At 39.5% G+C, this 19,595-nt stretch overlaps 1 protein-coding gene across 10 annotated transcripts in view; it reads left to right on the top strand.

Moving 5' to 3' along the window:
• ZRANB3 (zinc finger RANBP2-type containing 3) overlaps positions 1-19,595 on the top strand; it is a 338,626-nt gene that overhangs the window by 293,790 nt on the left and 25,241 nt on the right. For all 10 annotated transcript variants that reach the window (XM_082689300.1, XM_082689306.1, XM_082689302.1 and 7 more), the window contains one exon: positions 16,089-16,476. In XM_082689300.1, the coding sequence (XP_082545426.1) occupies positions 16,089-16,476 (388 nt within the window). The remainder of the gene's footprint in view (positions 1-16,088; positions 16,477-19,595) is intronic.

Raw genomic sequence — 19,595 nt, 5'->3', positions numbered from 1 at the left:
TCCTATGGGATGGTACTCATAACCCCTGAGTACTCATAACCCCAGGTGTGCCCTGGTGGCATTTGCACATGAAGGCTCCAGACAATTAGATAAGCTCCTTGCTGGGGGTTACCAGCAAGTAGTAGTGAGGCCAGGGAAGAGTAGAGCTGGTGTCTCTCAGCCTACATTCCCAGAGAATTCCTCTGTTGCCTCTAGTTGTGTGGTAAATCTGTAGTCTGTTCCTCAGGCTGACCCTCTAGGGCATGTAACAAAGCCTTTTTCATAGGAAGACTGGGCTTGGCTTCAGTGTGCTTTTTGAGCTATGCCCTGGTGTTAATCATCTGCCAAGAACTGTCTCTCTGATTGTTTTAGTCTCTTGGGGCCCAGCAATACAGGCCACCCTGGCCACCAAAGCCAGCTGTCATAGGGGTTTCCCCTATGTTGACTATACCTGCCTGCCAGCTTCAGCAGAGCTGTGGGAATCTTGTTAGCCATAGCGGGCAACAGGAGAACACATCGGCTGGACTAGCCCACTGGTTACAGTAGCAGAGCAGGAATATTCAGGGCCAGGGCAAGCCCACTGGCTTCAGGAAACTGCAGGGGACCCCAGGGCCAGGGCAGGCCTGCCAGCCTGCCTCTGCATGACCATGAGAGAACATTGGGGCACGCAAGCTCACTGGTGCTAACAAGGGTGGGGCAGTACCAAAGAGGTGCCTGCCAGCATGGCAAGGTGGAGACAGCACTCAAAAATGACACTCACCAGTACCTCCTTCCCCAGCAGATGCTTGTCAAGAGCAGATGCTTAAAGAATGGCTAACGAATCTCCTTTGCATAATCTTGGCACACTTTGCAAACTTCTGCTTTTGCCCTGGGTCCCAAGATGAGTGAATCTGAAGACTTTTAATCACCTATTGCCTTTTGGGTCTGGTTGTAAGCCCGTTGATTTTTAGAGCAAAACTTTTTGAGGTTTATCTTTACAGTGTAAATCCCAAGGGTTGGGGTGTCTGATATGGGACACACGCTTTGCTCCCCTGGGAGAAGTGCTAACCTGCTGATATCCCTCCCTCTGGCCAAGGTAGGGTTTTTGGCAAAACCATGTCTCTGCCTCTCCTACCCATCTCAATGTAGCCTTCATATCCTTTGTTGTAGATAACCTCTTAGTTTTCTAGTCTTTTTGAGAGGAAATGAATCTATACGTAGCTACATATTTGTATACTTGGGAAGAGGTAAGTTCGGGATCTTTCTACTCTACCCTCTTGAACCACTCTGGCCTCACTACATGTCTCTATGCATGCATGGTTTTCTGCAAATTGGAGTTCTGTAATGTAGAGACCATTTGTTTTGATTCGGTTTTGCTTTGTTTATATTTGGTTGGATCCCGGCCAGGATGTAAAATGTGTTTTAAATGAGTTTAGGTGTCCATGCTACTTACCACTTTGTCTTTATACCCTCCAGCTTCATGCATTTTAAGAAATACTCCATTTGTTGAAAGGTCCTAAGATACTTAGTCTGATGAACATATTTTTCTTATGAATTTTGCCAAAATTTTAGCATTTCCTATAGGACTATTTCTATTTATACTTTCTTTCTATAATTTCTTTCTGATCCTTTTTTAAAGCTTTTTAAAAATAAAATTTCTTACATTTAACATTTTTTTTAATATTTCCAATTTTCTCAATTAATCTTTGCCAAATTTGCCCATTGTCATCAAAAGCTTATTTATCTGAAAAGTTTATAAGAGTTCTAATTGGATGGTTTTTAACAGTTTGTGAATATTTCTGGAGTGTTAGCATTTTTAGAGATGTTCATTTTCTACCTGTCCCAGTACCCTGTGGCTGTAGCTGGAGGTTTGAGCTGCATATGGAAAAGGGACCTTCCATTACAGGGAGAAACAAAGTTGTATGTTAGCACGTAACTCAGCCTGGCCCATCAGCCCTGGTGAATGAGAGACTGAGAGTCTCAAAGAGAAGGAGACCAAGGAGCAGAGAATGAGTTTGAAGGGCAAGGAAAGGATAAACTCAGGGCCGGGAGAGAGTCAGGAGGCCCAACTCCCAAGCTCCCCAATCTTCTTAACCTGGCAAATCTATCATGTTCAAAATGTTGTGAACTCTAGAAATGAGTTTTAGAAAACCAATAAATTTGGTCATTTTGGCAAGTTGGTCTTCAGGGAATTGGGCTTCAGGTCATTTGTCTTTTAGCATATGGATTTTTGGAAAATTGATTTTCTGTGAATTGAACGAGAACCTAATATTAATATGATTATGTGTTTGGGGGACAAAAAGCCCTGTGATTGCGAAGAAGAGGCGGGGAAGAATGAGAGCAATGTTTCTGGACAAAGTTTTTATCTTAGTTTTGGTATCTCTTTCCATCTCTCTCACCTGGTATTCATTGCCTTTCAGAATGGCATTATCCATATCTCCTTCTTCTCTTAATCAGAATTCTCTTTCTGTCATATAATTCAGCTAACTATTGGGATTTTAAAAAAATGGTAGCAGGGCTGGTACTGTACCAGTATATATGGGTGTAAGTGTCCCGGTTGTTTGCAATATTCAGGATTTTGGTAATGTTTGGTAAATAGCCACTTCTTCCATCACTTCATTGTACTCCCTCACCTCCACAAGGACATCTGTCCATGCGTGTGATCTGGCGTAGCATGGGGGCCTCTGGACTCTGCCTCAGTGCAACACTGGTTAATGCTTCTGCTATAGCTGTTGGGCAATAGTTGACTAATACCTGCGTGGAATTAATCCCCACAACTGAATGAGTAACATTTCTTTACCCATCCTAAATACATTGACATTTTTAAAAGAAATTATTAATCGAAACGTAACTCAAATTGAAGTCCAACTCAGTGAAAACATCCCATGAGGGATGAGGAAAGACGGCTCTGTACAGCCAAATTAACTGTCCCTTAAGTAACCAGTACTGCCCGAGAGTCTGTCACCAGCGTCACTGCCTCAAATGCAGTCCTGTTTCTCAGGCTTCTTCCTTTTTTTCCTACCTCTCATATACATGACATCTAAGTACTGTTTTGGTTTTGAGGTGTTTTGATTTTCCTACAGTGGCTTATGTTGAGTGATAAGGTTGGTCATTTATAGGTGAAAGGAGAGAAAGATATGGAGTTTATTATTCTGTATTGTCATTTCCAAGTGATTAAAGGCTGTTTCTGAATAAAATACACTCAATAGAGTAGTCTAATAGGAAGCCTTCCCACTCTCTCTGATATTCATTTATACTCCATCATCTGAGGGATATCCCTTTCTTGAGCAATACCTATGGGAATTGGGCCCTTCCCTTAACTTCTACGGAGCCTTTTCTCTCTTTCGGCCTTTAATGGATGAACAGTAACATCATTACCCAGCCATTTGAGTCCCTAGGTCACTGGATGACATCTGAGGTCCCTTTCATCTATTATATATACACTATAAAGTATCCAAGGAGAAACTTAGTGCATCAGTGATCCATAATGATCAGTGAGCAAAAGAAGGAACTCTAATTTGGTATGGTAACAAGTCCAACTCCTGCCTAGGGCAGGTCTTTCTGTTTGGTTTCTCTTCTTCAAGTCTCAGTAAGCCAGAGCTGCTTCCATTTTGTTACTTCAGACAGTAGTTCTCTTTCCATTTTGGAACAGATCTCCAGATCCCAACTCAGTCTCTGATTTTGAGATCTGTTTTACCTTACCAGTTGTTTTCATTTTGTGGGCTCATAGTTCAATATCTCACAGTTTTACTCTCCTCGTTAGATTCTAACTGGTTGCCTACCTTTCTTACCCTGCCTTCGTACTTGCATCTTTGACCTGGCTCATACCACTGCTTTTCTCTAGCATAACCATCCCATCCTCAAGTCTCCTGGTCTGCTGTCCTCAAAGCCTCAAACATCCTTTACCCAAAGCAGGTTTGTATTTTTATTTTTTAATTTGTATTTTAAACACTCACACTTGTATTAAAAATGTGTAGGATGGTTGCTGGTCTGCTGCAAAAAATATTGTGTATAGTTGGGAAGGAAAGCTGTTTAGTACAACTATGAAATTTTAAAATATGCCTTCAAAATTTAAAAACAAACCTTGCATTTTTTATTAAATACCAACATTGTACGAAATGTTTGTCTTGTGGGCTAAGGAGGGCAATAAGAAATTATCTCATGCAAATGAAAAAGAACCTTCTTTTCCACATAGTGTCTAGTTGGTAAAAATGGTAATAAGAAAAGAAAGTTGACCATAGGAGCTGTGGCATTCATAAAGTCTAAATTTTTCTTACCCCAAATCTTTTGTTTTTGAATATGTGAATATACTGCTTTCTTGACGCTAACACATCTCAAATTAGAATATTTATATATCTGTATTTTAGAATTCAAACCACTCTGTAAACATTATAAGAGGATAACCTCATTGTTATGCACAGAGACATATAAATTTCTCTGTCATGGCTTATATCACATAGTACTATTATTAGGCATTTGTCTTTATTTGTCTTCATCACTTCACTTCACTCAGTAATAATAATTCACTCAGTAGTAATAATCAACATATATTGAGCGGCTATTCCATGCAGCCACTGTGCTAAACCCTTAAAACACATAATTTTATTTAACCTTCATAGCTACCAAGAGGCAAATGCTATAGCCATGCCCCACTAAAGCTTAGAAAGGTTAAATGATCTGCCTAAGTTTATGCAGCCAATAAGCGGGGCCTTTTTTCCCCCCACAGTCTGCCTTCATGACCTTGCCAGACTAAACCAGATGCATGAGAGTTAGCACAGTGAGGAACCTTACTTATTTGTGGAATGAATAGAACATTGAAACACTTCAATTTGATTTAGTTAGTGTTTATGTGATGTGTATTATGTAGAGGGCGTTTAAAGATCATTCATTGGGGTTCCTGGCTGGCTCAGTGGGTTAAGCCTCTGCCTTTGGCTCAGGTCATGATCTCAGGGTCCTGGGATTGATCCCCGCATCAGGCTCTCTGCTCAGCGGGGAGCCTGCTTCCCCTACCTCCCCGTGCCTGCTGCTCTGCCTACTTGTGATCTCTCTCTCTTTGTCAAATAAATAAAATCTTAAAAAAGAATAATAAAGATCATTTATTATATAAACATTTATTAAAGTTATATTAAAACCACAGTTAGATTCCACTTCACACCTACTAAGATGTCTAAAAGTAAAAAGATGGACAACATGTATTGGCAAAGATACAGCAAAATTGGAAACACTCATACATTGCTGGTAGGCATATAAAATGGTACAGCCATTTTGAAAAACAGTCTGGCGGTTCCTTACAATGTTAAACATAGAATTACCATATGATCCTGCAGATTCAGTTTGAAGGGAATTCAAAATATATGTCCACATAAAAACTTGTGCATGAATGTCACAGTCCAAACATCCATCAGTTGATGAATGGATAAACCAGATGTATATTCACACAACAAAATATTATTTAGCCATAAAAAGGAATGAAGTTCTGATACATGTTACAACATAGAGGAATCCTGAAATCCTTATGCTAAGTTAAAGAAGCCAGACACAAAAGGCCACATATTGTCTGGTTCCATTTATAAGAATTAGCTAAAATGGGCAAATCCATAAAGAAATAAAGTAGAATTGTGGCTGTAAGAGGCTGGGAGGAGGGAGAGATAGGGAGTGACTGCTTAATTGGTATGGGATTTCTTTATAATTAAATAGTGGTGATGGGTGCATAATTCTGAATACACTAGAAGTCACTGAATCAGACACTTTAAAAGAGTGAATTTTATGGTACATAAACAGATTATATCTCAATAAAGCAACTAATTTTAAAAGACTATGTGCTAGGTGCCAAGATAAAGAAAACAGCTAACATTCCTTTGGAACTTACTCTTTAATTGGGAGAGACGACTATAATTAAATCATTTTAATGAGATAGAATGCATGTCAAAATAGAGATATGTAAACCAAGTTGTGGGATCACAGAACAGAATAAATAAACTACATGGGCTTATGGGAAAGTTTCCCTTTGGAAACACCTGAGCTGGATTATGAAGGATGAGTTCAGAAGGAGTGGGTCCTAGTTCAGCCAGCCCTCAGGAACACTAAAAGCATTTCTCAAAGCACAGTGAGAGCAGTTATCACTTGTTCTGAAGATGGGAATTTCGCGTGAATGTATGAGCATAGGGCACATAAGACGCAGTTCAAATGGGAAGAATCCCTAAACTTTGGCCCTGATCAGATGGAGAGGAGGCCACATGTGTAATGCCAAGAAGTTGGATATATCCTGAAAATAATGTAGTATCATCAGAGGCTTTTAAGCAGATGAATGACATGAGCAGATTTCTGTTTTCAAAAGATGATCCTAGTAGCAGTGTGGGAAATGAATCGGAGGGAGAAGGGACAGAGGTCCTTGGAGGCAGTGGTATTTGGGGAAGGGATTATGTCTGCCGTCCCTCCCATCTCAGTTTAAACTATGGTAAAGAGATACTCTGTCTCTACTCAGTCTCAGGGCTTTCTCCCCTTATCCCTGAGGGATGATTTTTCAGAGCTGAGCACTTGGCTGAGCCACAGCTGAGGGCTGATGTGTTACTGAGCTCCCCAGAGGCCTATCTGTCCTGCACTTGTGTCTCCCTGGCAGGCCCTACAGTCAGCATTTGGGCTGAGAAGTAGGAAGTCCTATTATGGCCTTGGGTTTTAGCTGGTTTTTGAAATACACCTTTTACCAAAATTTTACTTGTAATATTTGACATGTACAGGTCTATTAGTAAAGTCAGTTTGTTTTTATTCTTAGGGCTATTACTATATAGAAAGCTGCTTTGTCAAGGGATTCCCAGATGGAATTTGGAGCACTTAACGCCACCCTGAGCTCCTGACAGTGGTAGTGGTAATAGGAACAGAAAAATTCCAGACATTGCAGAGGTAGTATCAACATAGTAGGGCCTGGGAGGAATTCTGTCTAATAGTGTCCTGTGCAGGAGGAGGAGAGGGGAGATGCCATAACCAGAGGCATGTGAGTAGGTGACATTCCAGTCACATTCTTCCAAGTCACATTCTAGTCACATTCTAGAGCTTTCCTATACATTCTTATTGACCTTATTAGAAGAGATGGCTCTTCCCAAAGACGTTTATTTGCTTCACTACTTTTGATGTCATCTTTATTTTTTTTTTAAGATTGTACTTATTTGTCAGAAAGAGCCAGCGAGCACAGGCAGGGGGAAAGGTAGGCAGAGGGAGAAGCGAGCTCCCTGCTGGGCAGGGAGCTTGATGCAGAGCTTGATCCCAGGACCCTGGGATCATGACCTGAGACGAAGGCAGACATCTAACTGACCGAGCCACCCAGGCATCCCTGATGTCATCTTTAAAAATAAATAATAGCTTTTCTTTTTACTGCTGTGTTTTTTAAAAACCAGTGTTGCTTTGTATTGTGTGCTTTGTTTTCTTTATGGCCACGGAGGAAAACATATTGTTCCTAAGAGAGGATCACTGTCAAAATTTTATTTAACTACATGAGAGTCTGAAAAAGTCCCCTTTTAGGAGAACCGAAATTCATTTTACTTAGATGGTTAAGATGGTATTTTAGTAATTTTGTATCCTCTGGCTTGTTTACAAATGTTAGTGAAAGCTCTTTAGTTCCAGTTCTGGACATCATTCATCTGCCATTCACCCATTTGTATCACAGCGGTTTTGTTCACTCTTTTAAGAACTGGAGACAGATGACATGAGACAGTAATGATTCCTACCAGAGCTGCCCTTTGATCAAAGTCTATGAGACCCAACATCGGTGCTTTTGGTGGTGGTGTGCTTTGAAGTGCTTTCTTGTTTTTCATGAGTTTTACGAGATTTCCTTTTCCTCTCCTTCAGTTCTAATAACTGACTTTTAATCCTGTCATCATGACCAAGAAATTTGTCTCTAAAGAACAGTAATTTACCATGGTGCAAAATAGCAACTATATTAGGTCCCTGAACCTTACAGATAAAAACACACGTTTTGCCACCTTAAGCATTTTGTAGTTTTTATTTCCTGCACTTCTCACTGAAAGCAGTATTTTTTCTTTTGTTTTTCAAAAGCAATATTGAACAAAAGTCAGGAACACAATAACTGAGTGTCAGCTAAATAACTGAAGAAAGGAGTATCTTCTATTTTCCACATCTTATGACATGGGCATGTTGACTTAACTATATTTTTCCCAAAGCCTTGTGATAAAAATTACTATAAGCTTAGATCATTCCTCCTACTTACCAACACCTACATTTAAGTTCTTTATTTATCACATATTAAAGGGGTCACTTAATATAGTTCTTTCTTTACAAGGATAGTCAGGATGAGTTATGATCTTTGTCAATAATTTGCTAGTAAATCTCTTCTAAATGCAAAAATGTAGCCATGAAAGAATAAAAAAAACCTTGTTAGCTTAATTGTGCTATTTAAGGAACAAAGCTTTCCTAGGCCATAAAAAATATTTTGTCTTCCTGTGTTCCTGCTTATCTTTACCTCTGAGAAATGCCGATAACATTAATAAGGTCAGTAATTTTCCTAATACAGACCTGTCAGAACAGGATGGGTACTGAGTATTTATCAGTGTGGCTATTGTAACCTGAGGATTCTGGTCCATTCTGGTAAGACCAATAAAGCTTGCTCCATAGGGGGTCTTGTTACTAATAAACCTAATCTTTTTAGAAAATGTTTTTTTAGGAAGCATTTTGTTTAGTTATTTCTTACTGCCTTTCTTGGGTGCTTTAATCAGTAGGCCCACATTTACTTTATAAAAGATTAATTTAAAAAGGACAAAACAAAAGTAATTAGAAGCATCTTACAGATATAGAAGTTTTGCATTCACTTTTAGTGTCTGTGTCTTGTTAAAGATCACTTCCTTCTTTCATTAATCAGACATAGCCCAAGAACCTGCTGGGTCTCCATGAGGAGCTGATGGTCATATGTCCCTGTCTCAAAACATCAAGGATAGTGTGTATTGTTTCCAGCTGACCAGTGTGACGGTACAGCAGTGAATCCTGTCAGCACAGCCTTCTCTGCTCTAACTTGCCCCCCTCACACCTCCTGCGCTCGCCTCTGCTCACTCACCTCCTCAGTAGCTTTCTTCCCTCCAGCCAGCCGGGCACTCCCATGTCATTTCAGTTACCATGATGGACAGAGGAGCTGAGTGAGCCTGTTTTGTGCCTGCACAGAAGTTACTTTGTTTTGGTATTACTCCATTTTTTGAAAAATTACTATTTGAGAACAGCTAGAGGGATTCTCCTTAAGTGTTTAGGGAATTTCTTTCTTTGTTTTTTTGTTTGTTGTTTTTTTTAAAGATTTTATTCATTCATTTGACAGAGAGAGATCACAAGCAGACAGAGAGGCAGGCAGAGAGAGAGAGGGAAGCAGGCTCCCCGCCGAGCAGAGAGCCCGATGCAGGACTCGATCCCAGGACCCTGAGATCATGACCTGAGCCGAAGGCAGTGGCCTAACCCACTGAGCCACCCAGGCGACCAGAATTTCTTTCTTTCTTATCTCCTTAAGTTCGTTCACCGCCCCTATGTATGCTCACATAGGAACTTTCAACCTGTCTTACAGGCAGTGAAGGAAAGAAACGGAGCTCCTCAGACCACAGGCTCACATTCAGCGAATTTATTTTAGTCCAGTGGCTCTTAACCTTTGTTGGTCCTGAATCCCTCTGAGACCATGGAGAAGGTAAAGCTCTCCAAAAATGTACATACGATACAGACAATATTTTATAGACCATCTCAGAAGTTTCTCAGGCCCACAGTTAATCAGGCCATCCTAGGTCTTGTGAGAGGCCCACGGTTCCTACGTTAAGAACACCTGCAGTTTAGTAAACCTGCAGCCCTTCTCTGTTCCAGCCAACATGTGTGATTATCGTGAGGTTGTGTCAGAGAGATTTTCCCACCTGTGTTTATCACTCCTAGCTGCCAAGTAGCAAAGAAACCGCATCAACCACCCTCCTGCCTGATTGCTCAGAGGCTACAATCAGAAAACATAACTGTTAACATAGATAAGGCTTGTAACTGATTACCCCAGAGGAAGCCTTCATTTCTGTTGGGCCTTACCGCTTCTGGCAGCCTCGTGGCCGCAGTGCTAAGTTCACTACCTATAGCCACATTCACCATTGTCCATTGTAGCCATCATAACATTAACTAAAGTCATTCGTACTAATTAATCTTGCCCTCTCCTTTTTCTAAATTATACTCTAAGTGGATCCTTTGGTTCCCAAAATTATATAAAATGATTCCCTTTACACCCACACACTCCTTTTCTGGGTTTTACGCACTCAAGTCTCAATTTATTATAACTCAAGAAGCTGAGGTTTCAAAATAACACCTATACTGCTTACTCCTGAGTAGAAGTTTGCCCTCATAGCGGCAGAGGTAGCCATCAGTTTCTGATTACTGTCAATCTCTGCTAACCTTTCTGTGACTTGCCTCTGGCACAAAACGAGAATTTCTCACATGTTAATTTCTAAAATTAGTCATTACTTAAATAGTGAAAGATGTTCTTTTAAAAACAGCTTAATTAAATATCTTAATTAAAGAGATCAACTGTAAAAGCTGATACTTTAAGGCCCTGAGAATTCTTTTTTTTTTTTTTAAGACTTCTTAGGTTTTTGTTTTGTGTTGGGAGGGCTGCTTTTTTACAAACAAATCTAAAAGTATTTTGTTTTGTTTTTTTGGTGGGAAGATGGAGAGATTAAAATGTTTTTACAGAAATAAATTCCTTGCCGGTAGAATGGGATAGAAGAGTCTGATACTATCTAAACATTATTTCATGTAAGTGGACAGTGGCCTGTTATTATACATTTTATTCATTTTATTTTTTGTGTTTTCTGTTTCCTATTTTTTATATTTTATTTATTTATTTAAATGTTTTATTTGCTCTTTTTAAATGGTGCCTGGCTGGCCTAGTCAGTGGAGCGGGCAACCCTTGATCGCAGGGTTGGGGGTTCCAGCCCCATGTCAGGTGTAGAGATTGCTTAGAAATAAAATCTTTAAAAAAATGTATTTCAAGATATGTCCAGGAAGAGAGCCAGTTGAGAGAGGGGGTAAGGCAATAAATTGAAAAGAATCATACTAAGTCAAAGCCTCCTTAATTAATGATAGAATCCTTAGCACCCTTCTCCTAAACAGCTCCTGGTTTGCTGGTAGCCAGCACTGTACCCTTCAGGCAGGAAATTGAAGGACTCCTTTTTGGGGAACCAGACTGGACCACGAGAAGACTATGGAGACTGACAGGGCTCCCCTGACAGTCACTGGTGATCTCAGTGAAGTCCCCCACATGAAACTTGCCATCACATTTTATTCTTAATGCTTATTAAGTCTCATTCTTAAATATGAATGGACAGTAAAGGCCTCCAGGCCTGGAGGAAAGCTTTTCACTTGAAAAGCAGAGACCAGGGACGCCTGGGTGGCTCAGTTGGTTGGACAACTGCCTTCGGCTCAGGTCATGATCTCGGAGTCCCGGGATCGAGTCCCGCATCGGGCTCCCATCTCCATGGGGAGTCTGCTTCTCTCTCTGCCCTTCTCCTCACTCATGCTCTCTCTCCCTGACTCTCTCTCAAATAAATAAATAAAATCTAAAAAAAAGAAAAGCAGAGACCAAAACAATCATGTAAGCCAAGAAAGAGATCAGAAAAAGCAGAGACAATCGAACAAACTGAAGAAGACTTTAAAAGGAAACCCCAAAACTATTACTAATGTCCATAGAGAAGTGAAAGAAAATACTGTGCCCAAACAAGGAAACCAAAACAAGGAGAGGTAATTAGACAAGTGAAAGCTCTTAGGAATTGAACCTGTCATATCAGAAAATAGTAATTCAACAAGGCTGGGAAAGAAGGTAATGAGGCACTCACAAAGAAAGAAGGACAAATAGCAATCAGAAAGTGTGAGAAAAGTTGAAGAAAATCAAATGATTAATCCAGAAGCTTTTGTCTAATAGGAATTCCACAAAGAGAAGACAGAGAAAATAGAGGTAGAAAAAATAATATAAGAAAATTTCCTAGAACTGAAGGACGTGGGTTTTTCTGTTTTAAAGTGCCCACCGAGGGGTGCCTGGGTGGCTCAGTGTGTTAAGCCTCTACCTTCGGCTCAGGTCATGATCCCAGGGTCCTGGGATCGAGCCCCACATCGGGCTCTCTGCTCCGCAGGGAGCCTGATTCCTCCTCTCTCTCTGCCTGCCTCTCTGCCTACCTGTGATCTCTGTCTGTCAAATAAATAAATAAAATCTTAAAAATAAATAAATAAAGTGCCCACCGAACACCTAATAAATGAGTGGAAAACCAAAACACATGCACACACCCAATAAAGCTACCACTCTCCTGATTTTTCTCCCTTTCTTACTGTTGTTTTTGTGTATCTTTCCTTAGTATCGCTTCCTCATTACACCCTTAATGCTGTTTCTGTGCTTTCTGTCTTTGACTTTGACCTTTTCTCACTACCTTCTCCCATTATGTATCATGACATCAAGTCTGATATCTTAACCACGTCTCTATGTTAGTGGTTCCCAGATGTGTGAATCTAGTTGTTTCTTTCTCTTGAACTCCAGACCTGCTTCCTGGACTCTCTACCCTGGTACCCAACAGTCCTCACAAGGATGTAAAAGTGAGCTTATTTCCTTACCTGTTCTCTTTTTGTCTTTTCATGAGCCCAGTATTTTCCCATATTCCCTCTCACAGGAAAATATCATTTCTACAGTGTTGCAAGTCAGAAATATAGGAGTTTAAGTAATCACCCTGAGCCCCTCCATTTTCCTCCCCTCTTGTAGTCAATCAGTATGTCCTTTTATTTTTCTATGTTTTTATTTTTTATTAAGTTCAACTAGCCAACATATAGTAGTACATCATTAGTTTTTGATGTAGTGCTCAATGATTCATTAGTTGCATGTAACACCCAGTATGTCTTTTTAGACCTTTGTGGTGATAAGCCCTATGTGTCCCACATTCCCAGGAAATCCTTCTGTTCTTTCATTCACATGTATGCAGGGACAAGCAGGGTCATTGGGTAGTTGGGGAGGAAATCTATAGCATGAAAAAGGAGAACAAAAATAAGCTGATAGAAGAATTAACCCTAAAGATAACATTTTAAAAACTCAAAGTAGTAGCCTCACATTTAAGATGCTACTGCAAATATAAATAAAATCAGACTACTATGACAAAGGAACAAGAAACAAAAAAGGAAATTTTAAATGTTGAAAATATGGCTATCAAAATAATTCTGTAGTCAGGGTTGCGAGATAAATTAGAGAAAAACTCTTAAGAATTTAGAGAGTCAAAAGACAAAACGAAGGAAAATATGACAATAAGAGATAGGACATTACATCTAGTTCAACATTCTGCTAACAGTAATTCCACAAAAAAAGAAAATAAAGAGGAAGAATCTATCAAAGAATAGTGGAAATTTCCAAGAGCTAAAGCTACTGAGTGCCGTTCAAAATTAAGGTATCCTGGGTGCTGAGCAGAAGGCAGATAGATATAAATGACACAGATACAGAAATATAGATTATTGTGAAATTGTAGAGCACCAGGGATAAAGACAAGGTCTTAAAAGTCTCTAAAAGGAAAGTGCAACCTATGAGGGAACATCATCAGCATCGTCCGGTGTTGGAAGAGGTAGAGCAATGTCTTTAAGGACTTGAAAAGAATTGCATGCCCAGCAAAACTACTAAGGGTTAGAAAGAAAATCAGTTCATTTCCAGACATGCAAGGACTCAGAAGGTCATGCTTTAATTAGAAATAGCTGATGGGATTTGTTCACGTTTTCTGAACATTTGCTACTATTTTCAAAATCCTGAAAGCCCTCTTGGCCATCCTATTATACGGAATAGAACATTTTCTTTAAATATTTAACTATCTTTTTTGCTTTGTTACTTTTTTAAACACCAAACTCTGTTAGTCTGCTAATCTCTCTGCTTTTCTTCACCCTTTTCTTAGAATTTCCCTTGTGCCTTATTTTAAAAATCTTGTCTCATGGTTAATAATCTCCTTCTTTATATTTTTATCTAAATTCTGTTACTTCCATAACTAAGATAACTTTTTATAATACGTGAGGTTGTATAAATAACAGCCACAGAAAACAGAAGCTGTACATTTTGGGGGGATGACTTTTTTTTCCCTGTTACGTTTCAATTTTACCAATATGGAAACAGCCTAAATCTTCCTGCTTTCCTCCCTTCTTTTTTTTTATTTAAAAATTTATGATTATATGTGTAAACATATAATCATAAAGCTTGCTGTTTTAACCATTGTTAAGTGTACAGTTCAGTGGTAATACTACTTAATATCACATTCACAATGTTGTGCAATTGTTTCCACTATTTTCAAAACTTTCATCACCTTGGACGGACTCTGTGACCATTTAGCAATAACTACCCATCTCCCTTTCCCTCAGCCCCTGGTAACCACTAATCCTTCTCTCTTTATGGATTTGCTATATCTTGCTTTATTATGCACCACTGCTAAGAAGTGCAGGTAAGATATGTTACATAAAATATTTCTTTACAATATACTTTGCTATCATTATCTGTAGAGTCTGTCAGTGTTACCTATCGCTACATAACAAATTAACCCCAAAATTTAGTGTCTTCACACAACAATACTCATATATTATTTCTTACGGTTTCTGTGGGTGAGGAATTCAACCAGGGTGTGATGGAGATGATGTGTCTCTGCTCCACAATGACTGGGGCCTTTAGTAGAAGACCCCAACTCTGAGATCTGGAAACATCTCAAGGCTCATTCAGTGATGTGTCTGGCAGTTGATGCTGTCCTATAACCTAGGGGCCTACCAGGAGTTGTCAACTCAAACAACCACACATCGTTTCTCCCTGTGACTCAGGCTTCCCCACAACATGGTGGTGAAGCTCCAAAGGCAAACAACCCAAGACAAAAAGAGGAAGAGATTCAGAATGCCCGCATCCAAGTGAAAGCCATGTAATCGTCAATAACCCAGCCTCAGGAGTCACACAGTGTCGTTTTCACTGCATTCTATTGATTGAGACAGTTAGAAAGATTCACCCAGAGTCAGAGGAGAGGAACACAGACCCCACCTCTAAATGTAGCATGTCAGTGTCACATTGTGAGAAGAGCATGTCAAATAGGATAAGAACTGGTGTGACCATCTTTGGAAATGCAGTGTGTATCCACCATGGTACCCCTAACAGGAATTCTCTAAAATTGACTCCTGGGGCGCCTGGGTGGCTCAGTGGGTTAAGCCGCTGCCTTCGGCTCAGGTCATGATCTCAGCGTTCTGGGATCGAGTCCCGCATCGGGCTCTCTGCTCAGCAGGAAGCCTGCTTCCTCCTCCTCTCTCTCTCTGCCTACTTGTGATCTCTCTCTGTCAAATAAATAAATAAAATCTTTTTAAAAAAATAATAAAATAAAATAAAATAAAATAAAATAAAATTGACTCCTTATCTTTCTTCACTGTTTGCTAATCAGTTGTGGAGCTATGTATCCCACTTTCTCTAATAAGGAAGTTGAGATTTATACATTGAAAACAAAAATTTTCTTAGAAAAGGGAAATACATTTCTTGAAAGCAAGATAATTATTAAGATGTGTCTGTTAAAGAAGCAGCTCTAATTAATCGCTTTAATGCTATTTGAAAAAATGCTCCCTAGTCAAGAAAACATTTAATATGAAAAACGTTGTTTATGAACGCTGTATTTATAGTTTGGGCATGAAACCATTTTGGTAGGTTCTTGGAATATTTAAATATTTAAATACATAATTTTCCTTTCCCTGACATACCTCTAGAGCAGATAGTTGATGAAGTATAATTTTATTACATAAATTCTGTAGCCACGTTACCTAACATCTCTAAAGCTTTAGTGTCCTCATGTAAAATATAGGAAGAAAACTAGTACCTGTCTCACAGAGCTGGCATGAAGATTAAATGAGTTAATATATGTAAAGTGCTTGGCACACTGTAAGTGCAAAAAAAAAAGACACAGGAAGTATATGATGTGTTAATGATATTCTGCATATATGTATATATATGAAGAGTCATAGCATAATTGAATTCATTTCCAACAAGGTATTCAAAAAATGAAAGAATATGGTTACTGAAAATAGTTGGTTAATCTGTTTCATTTAGGAAGAACATATTAGATGGCTTTTTAATTTGATAACTTTGTTTTTCCTAGTTTGAAAAAGAAAAGCAGCATGATATTCGATCATTCTTTTTACTAAAACCTAAGAAAAGACAGTTGGTGACCTCCTGCGATGAATCAGGAATATTCCAAGAGAAAAATACTGTCGTGCCAGCAGACCCTGGAGAAAGAGCCACAAGACGCATCATTGATTATGAAAGTAATGTTGAACCTGAAGCTAAAAGATTGAAGTTGGTCACCACCAGTAACCACTGCAGTGCCCCAGAGGAGAAACTGTCCTGGCCCAGACAAACCACGGCCCTAGCCCAGGCAACCAGCCCACCCTTTCCTGGAAAGGGCTGGCAGTGTGGTTTCTGCACCTATATCAATAACTCGGTGTTACCTTATTGTGAAATGTGTGAGAACCCTCCAGGCAGAACTGGTGAGTACATGGAGTGTGGCCCCTGGGAGGGGGCTGGTGGTGTCATCTTCACATGGTCTGTGTTTTTAGAGGCAACTGCTGTTAGCACAGGTTAGTGGGACTCAACACTGACTTTAGCTGTTAAGCTAGAGTAAGAACTTTACATAGTGAAGACTGAATTTATCCCCCGGTGGAATGTGGAAAGCTCCCAGTTCTGTCAAGAATGTATATCCCTGAGCGTCTGTGACATGGCATTAATTTGGCACAAATGGACATTTCTCATTAATGCCAGCAGGATGTGAATTCAGTGGGCAGGAATAGAAGCTCTGTTGCTATGGCAGCAAATATGCCTTATAGTCATAGACCTGCTGTTTTCTTTCTCCTGTAGATAATACTTGTTTTTAAAGAAATTTTAGATTATTTTTGTTTAAATAGCAAAATAATCCAGTGTAGCTTCTTTGCCTAGTAAAATATACATTGTGTCCTGTTTCTTGCATGACAAATCATAAAAATTCCTCTGTAGATCTTTGAAGAACCAAATTGGTATCTGTTTTCTGAGTTTATTCTTTACCAAAAAAAGTAAAAATTATAAACATACCTCAGAGTATGTTTTTAGAGCATGGTATTATTCTGATGATTTGTATTTGTAATGATTATTAATACTGAGGTTGTCTTAAGAAAAAAGATCATTAGTATTTCTTTTGTTTCCAGTTTTAGAGACTATTTTCATGGCAACTTAGAAGGCCAAGTTGACAGTTTGGGAAGCTGGAAGAAATCACTTTATTTTATCAGTTGTAATAATTGTACACATCTCCTTTCCCGTCATTAGAGAAGTGGCATTAACAGAGTCCGCTAAGATAAAGGCTCTGCTTGCGGTTCCTTCCTGTCTTTCTTGTTCTCCTGTGTCTTAGTTTTAATCTGAAAGAAAATGTAATCAGTAGCTGAGTCTTTCCTCTTTCAATTCTGGGTGTTCCTACAAAAATGACAAGTCTGCCATCTGGGTGGTTATATTTGTAACGTGGACACCTGTTGTCTGTGAACTAAATTGGAACCACAAGCTTATCCCATATAATATCTCTCAGAATTTGCATTATCTCATTCAATTTCCAACTACTCCAGGTCATAAAAATAAAGTATCTCATGACTACAGGATAATGCCAGTTCACATAGAAGTATAAGTTGAGTGATTTAGCAATGAAAATCATAGTTTAATAGGGCTTTAAAGTTCTGATTTTTCTTTGTGATACCAAGAGCAACAGCAAAAATTTCTAGACCCCTGATTTAATAAGCAAACTCTCAAGCAACCTAAAGAAAAATGAAACTTTTTTTGTGACTTTGAAAGTCTGATTTAACAGAAATACATATATGTAATATTGATACTAATGTATGCAAAAGGTTATATTTATTAGGTTAATATTATTGTACTTGGCATAATGATTTCCAACCCTGATTTAGGATGTACCCCCAAAAGTATTGAAAAGCAGAATTAATTCTAATTCATCCAAAATTTTTAATCAGTGTTTGCCATACAATACTTTGAGGAAATGGAATCCAGAAAACTAAAGGAGAAGGGTGCCTGGGTGGCTCCGTCAGTTAAGCGGCTGCCTATGGCTCAGGTCATGATCCCAGGGGCCTGGGATCAAATCCCGCATGGGGCTTTCTGCTCAGCAGGGAGTCTGCTTCTCCTTCTTCCTCTGCCTGCCAGTCCCCATGCCCGTGTGCTCATGCGCTCTTGCTTGCTCTCTCAAATAAATAAATAAAATCTTTAAAAACAAACAAAGAAAAAGGAGCAATATTAGGAAATTATACTCCTATAAAGTTTGCTAATACAGTCTCCAGGACATTTAGTACATTTGGTACAATTTGGTATAGTATATATTGAACACTAATATTTGTCAATAGGTAACCCTTACCTTGGGCTTTGTTTTTTTGTTATTGTTTTGTTTTTGTTTTTGTTTTAAGTAATCTCTGTGCCCAACATGGGGCTTGAACTCATGACTCTGAGATGTCGAGTTGCTTGCTCTACTGAGCACCCAGGTGCTCTTCTTGTGCTTTGTTCCTAACATGCACATAGCTCATACTTGCCATCTTACAGCTCATAGGCCCATATTTCTGTCGCCTGCTTGAACCGCAGTTCGTGCATATGCCTCTGCCTCATCTGTCCTGCTCATGTGATGGGTGCCTCAAGGTGACCATGGCCCGCGGTGGAGTTCTTGATTCACCACCACATCTAACACCAAATCTTCTCTTCTCTCATCATGCGTCCATGATACTAGAAACCCAGGCAGCGTCCTTCATTCCTTTCTCTTCTCCCACACTTGATTTGTCAGGTTCTGCCAGCATAACTTCCAAAGTCTATCTCAATTCTGGCCATGTCATCTTGGTTGCTATCATCCTACTGGAGTTACCATTTTCTTCCCCAGACCTCAGTGGCCTTGCAGCTAGCCTCCCTGTGGCCCTTCAGTACGAGCAGCTAGGGTGAGCTATTAAAAACTCAGATGATTCCATTCCTTTTTCTACAACCCTCAGTGGCTTCATTTACATTTACAGTTCAGTTTGAGAATACAGACCCTTGGGCTGGGCCTTCTAGATTCCCAAACAGCCCTCAGCTCAAATGGGACTCAACCCAGAGCTTGGCCCTGTGGACCTTTGTTCCCCACCAACTCCTGGTTATGAAACCTTGTTTTATTTTCTTGTTTTACTTCTCTTTTTCTTTATTCATTGGCCTTTATTCTCTTTCTCTGATGTACTTGTTTCTGATACTTAAAATGGAAACTCTAGGAAGCAGGGATTTGTCTATCTCATTCCTCACTGCCTGTTCGGTACCCCATCATTTGCACATGGGGCATTTAGTGACTCCCAACAGGTGTTTGCAGAGAATGAATAAACACTGTTGACCATGTTTCCTTTTTTTTTTTTTTAAGACTTTTATTTATTTGACAGAGAGAGCACAAGCAGAGAGAGGAGCAGGCAGAGGAGCCCAGTGTAGGACTCCATTCCAAGACCCTGGGATCATGACCTCAGGTGAAGGCAGCCACTTAACCGACTGAGCCACTCAGGCATCCCAACCATGTTTCTTTTTATAAGACCTAGCTGTAACTTTTTAAAAACTGGCCTTAGAGTAAATAATGATTTTATCT

This window comes from Mustela nivalis (assembly GCF_964662115.1).
Source record: "Mustela nivalis genome assembly, chromosome: 11".
In the NCBI taxonomy this organism is placed as follows: Eukaryota; Metazoa; Chordata; class Mammalia; order Carnivora; family Mustelidae; genus Mustela; species Mustela nivalis.
The sequence above is the reverse complement of the archived record's forward strand: the minus strand, read 5'-3'. Positions and strand labels throughout refer to the sequence as shown.